Source organism: Alligator mississippiensis, chromosome 1 (genome assembly GCF_030867095.1).
Source record: "Alligator mississippiensis isolate rAllMis1 chromosome 1, rAllMis1, whole genome shotgun sequence".
NCBI lineage: Eukaryota > Metazoa > Chordata > Crocodylia > Alligatoridae > Alligator > Alligator mississippiensis.
In genome coordinates this window covers 146,922,607-146,927,246 of record NC_081824.1, presented here as the reverse complement: position 1 = coordinate 146,927,246, position 4,640 = coordinate 146,922,607, and the positions used below count along the sequence as shown (strand labels likewise).

The following is a 4,640-nucleotide window of genomic DNA, read 5'->3' as shown; positions in this document are numbered from 1 at the left end:
TTTTTCTTTAATAGCAAGGTTATTGGCAATGTTCTGTCATAGCTGTTTAAAAGGAAACCTCACATTCCCATTGAAAATGGAAAACTTTCAAGGAAAGTCTGAGTAACTGCATAATCTACTATATGAACAAGCTTATAGCAACACTTAAGAGATTCTGAAGAATTTCTGAATAGCAGTAACTTCTACCTAAAGAGAAAGCTATACAACACTTATGCGGTTTGTAGAGCAATCGATTTTATTCCAATAAAACAAAACAAATAAAATTTAAAAGATCAAAAAAGACTATTCAGATAAAAATTACTGTTCAGATTGCTGTTTGATATTCAATTGTCCTCTAACTTAAAAAACCACCAAAACATGATTTCAAAATTAAGACTATCTTGAAATCTTTTAGTGCATTGTAGGAAAAAGCCAGTCTGCTTTAGGAGCATTAAGTCCCAGCTGGAAAACAGTTATTTACTCTCCTGGGAGTCAGTGAATGGTTAAGCCAGAGATGTACTAATGACCATAAAGAGTGTGACTATGGAAGTAGCAATATGTTCATGGTTAGTAAATGCTCCTGAAAGGGTTTCTCTCTGTGTAAGACCCCTTTCCAAGCTTATGCTACAAATACAGTCACATCTGTTTTTAGATGGAACAATGACAGTGCCATTTACATACAACACAAAAAAACAGCTGAAGTGCTGCTTCCATCATACTCCTTCCCTGGAATATAAAAGTCAACCTCTCTACACTAGAGGAAGGAAAGGATGAACACGAACTTTATTCAGGTCAGGATTCTCCAAAGCAATTAATGATTTTAGGATCCTTAGTTTAAATACTCATTGTGATGCTGATGCTGTGAAGCAGTCTGCTGAAGTGCTAATCAAATCACCTGCCACCTGAAAAAGTCAGACTCCTCAAAAGCTGGTTCATATTGGGCACCCCAAAAACTCTAGTCACTTCTGAAAATCTAGATCTGCTACTTCACCTGGTTTGTTACACTCCTTCCAAGTTCCAATGATCAGCCTTTTAAAGTGCCATTGCTCAAAGATTTGTTCACAGTGCAGACAGATTGGAAAATTAGTTCTTTATTTTAAATTGGGAGGGGATGTTAGAACTGCAGCTTCTCAGATTTTACAACTTTTCTTCATATAAAATAGTAATTTTAATAGAAAATACATTGAATTATCAAAGTCCTTTTTTTTTCTTAAGCACCTATTCAAAGTAATAGAGAATTTTTATGAAGTTCCCTTTGTACATTCATTGTTCAACCCTGATCTATAAAGAAAACTGTGAATACTGTGCTTGCTGTTCATTTTATGTATGGTAGGATTTACGACAGAAAGTTAGATATGGCTTTTCTTTTCCCCTCTCCAGCATAGAAAAGTTAACCCAAATACCTCTTCAGGAAACTTTACCAAAAAAAGTACCAATGCTCACAGCAAATTATTCATGTTCAATTTCACAGGTTGTAAGTGCACTAGCCCAGTGTGTATGTCCAGTTGGTTATTTTAAAAAAGAATTTCAAGTATTAGCTTCAAGATTCCAATAAATATAGTCCAAAAAACAGACTCTTCATCCTGAGTTTCATCTTCTGAATGCAACTGTTTCTGGCTTGCCTCCATCTCGTCTGGGTTGTAGGAAGCCTCACCAAAGGGATATTGTACAACTGTTCGATCATAATATACTTTCATTTCAAATTCACTCTCCTGATGAGAGGGGTGACCATAAATTCCTATTCCCACTGGGCGACGGAAGTGTGCTGGTATGTGAACAACATCTTGGCCACAAGTTACAGATTGTAACTCATAGTCATCAAAGCTGGGGTGAAGAGTCATATCAGATACATACAAATCTGCATCACCTTTTAAGCTCTGCATCTGAAGCACGATCTTCCCCTCATGATTTAGTCTCAAGTAACTGTAATTTCCAGCTCCAATCTGACCTTGAACAACATGAAGAAGAATCCATTCTGCAGGAACATCTTCATCCTCAAAACTATTTACCATAAGCAACGCCTGAGCTGCTAGAAGCATCACCAGCATTCTCATCCAATGTGCTGCCATAACTCCCAAGTTTGACATTAAACAAATTCTCACATCATGTGTAAATATCCTGTTAACACAAAACATAATAATTCAGGTTCAGGATGTTCTACTTGTAGAAAAAGATCAGATCATTTTCCTGAAAAATAACCTCATTTCAAAATATTAGTCCAAGTAAAATTTAAGTGAAGTGTCTTTTACGGATGTTATTCATAATTAGTACCACTGGAAGGCATTGTGAAATTTGTATATTGCTATTAAGTTTGTGAGAAGGTAACAGTTGAAACTGGGAACTGATCAGCAAACACACTAGTTTCAGAGGTAAACTCAACAAGCAGGCAGACAGAATACAGCATTTTATTTTTTAAAATGCTGATGCGCAGTACTGATTTTAGGGTTAGAAAGATATCCAGTTAAGGAATTCAACGTGTTTGAGGAGGCTGAATTTTAGTTGGTTTGGGGTTTGTGTCATTTGTTATTTCATCCGAGTGACATGCTGATGTGCAGACTGAATGCATATGAAAGCATATAGACTCCTGTACTTTTTTAATGCAAAACTGCACACTTATAAAAGAATTAGTGGAAAGTCTATATCAGAACAAAAATAGTTTAAGAAAACACGTAGTTGTGTAAATAAGCATAAAGCTCAACTGTCAGAAAACTCTTCTTAGGTACAGCTACTCCTTGCTTAACATTGCAGTTACGTTCTTGAAAAGTGTGACTTTAAGCGAAACGAGGTTAAGCAAATCCAATTATGTCACAGTAGTTACCTACTTGCAGGCAGTGGCCAAACAATGTTAAACCACTGTGTGACTGTAAATGAGTATGTTCTCTAATAGATCAGCAACATAATAATGAAACAATGTTAACAGGGAGGAGGTTAAGTGAGGAGGAGAATACCTGTACATCACTTCAATTCCAAGGCGTTTCTCATAGCACGTGTATGGTAGCTTGATTCTGTGTTACTGCCCTGTAGAGTACTGCACCACAAAATGCATGACTGCAAACAGGCATACATTTCAAGTGTAATTACTCTGACTAATTTTCTGGCCTGAAAAACAGCTGATCCTCTCTGCAGTTTCCAATACCCTAGCTATAGACGGACATTTTAATGTTTCAGCTTGGCCGTAATAGCAATGAATCTCTGGTCTGATCTAGAGACTTCATCCTGTTCCACAAGCATGACAAGTTAGTTTCTGAACCCCAGCGCACAGTACACGTTGCATTATGGTAACACCCTAAGGCTCCTTGCCACGTATTACACAATTCACTAGGCAATCACGCAGTACATATAGACCAGCCCCACTGGCAAAGTAAGATCTAGGGGTCAGAAAATGAAACTAGGAGGGAAAGTTCAAAACAAACAAAAGGAAGTGTGGAATTAAAGTGTGGCACTCGTCACCAGACGTGCTGGAAGCTGACAGTTTAGTCCGATTCAAAAGAGGACTGGACCAATTCTTGGAGGGAAGGTGCAACCGGTAGGTATAAAGCGTAGGGATTAGGGACATGCTGAATCAACTTCTGGACCCAAGTGCTGGAGGCTGCAAGCCAGAGAGGGACAGTGCAAAAAGAACCCTGATCAGACCCATTCACTCATCCTTTCCACATCCATTCTCTACCCCTGTGTAGCACAGGCCTACTGGACACACATAAGGCAAATAGGGCAAAAGTTAGCAGCCTCCCTCTCCCATTAACAGGCAGCTACCAGATATGTGCCACCTGAATAGAAAGAAATAAAAGACAAAGCAGTGAGGGAGAGAGGGAGGGAGGGTGTCAGGTTAAGAAGACTGCAGGAGTGGGGCACCAGGCACAGCACTCGCAAATCAGTGCGAAGTGTCAGCGGGGACTGCCCAGAGGCAGACAAGGGGCAGCGGTGCAGCCCTGCCGTCCCTGGCGCCCTCCCGCTCAGGTTGGGCTCAGGCCAGGAGGAGGCTGCCTGGGACGTCCTGGGAGTCGGCAAGACCAGAGGTAGCTGTGGTCTGACCCAGGATATGGCAGCTCTTATTTTTCAGACGGCTGCACGAGCACAGCAACAAGGTCACCGCGAAAACGCCCGGGCGCCACGAGGAGCCCCCCCCCCCCCGGGAGGACCACGGCGGGGGGGGGAGAGCAGGCTGACGGCACAGCCCCATGGGGGGGGACGGGCGCGGCGCCAGGAAGACGCGGGGGTAGTGGAACCCGCCCATGTCACAGAGCGCCCTGGGGATCCCCCCGGGGGGACGGTTGCACAGGCCCCGCCCCCGCCGCCGGGGGGAGGGGCCGTGCGGGCTCGGGCCCTAGCTCACCGCCGGGCCGAGCCGCCGTCACCATGGAGCTCCGCGAGGCAGGCAGGCAGGCAGGCACAAGAGAGCCGCCCGCCTCCTGCTCTCGCGAGATCGCCGGACGAAGCCCGCCAGCCAATGGCAGCTCGCCCCGGAGGGAGGGGCTGAAGGGGTTACTCTGCCTCCCATGGCAACCGGATACGTATAGAGGACCGCAGTTCCAGGGACTGGACGCTCCCCCTCGATTCGGCGGGCCCCGCCCCTTGGCTCCGCCCCGGTGCGGGGTCACGTGATGTCACCTCAAGGCCTCCCTTGCCACCTCCAGCGCGTAACTCCGTCGCCGCGTTGTGGG

The 4,640-nt window shown here is 44.2% G+C and overlaps 1 protein-coding gene across 2 annotated transcripts; it reads right to left on the bottom strand.

Annotated features, from left to right (window-relative positions):
• Nucleotides 1-1,054: 1,054 nt before the first annotated feature.
• On the bottom strand, nucleotides 1,055-4,417 carry C1H6orf120 (chromosome 1 C6orf120 homolog). Of its 2 annotated transcripts, none has more exons than XM_014596781.3 (2): nucleotides 4,313-4,417; nucleotides 1,055-2,097 (listed from the first exon to the last, which is right to left on the bottom strand). In XM_014596781.3, the coding sequence occupies exon 2, from the start codon at nucleotides 2,064-2,066 to the stop codon at nucleotides 1,494-1,496; it is 573 nt and encodes a 190-aa protein (XP_014452267.1). In that variant the 5' UTR covers nucleotides 2,067-2,097; nucleotides 4,313-4,417; the 3' UTR covers nucleotides 1,055-1,493. The 2 variants fall into 2 exon arrangements, with proteins under 2 accessions (XP_014452267.1, XP_019335352.1); XM_019479807.2 differs by lacking the exon at nucleotides 4,313-4,417 and adding an exon at nucleotides 2,928-4,088.
• Between the last annotated feature and the right edge of the window lie 223 nt (nucleotides 4,418-4,640).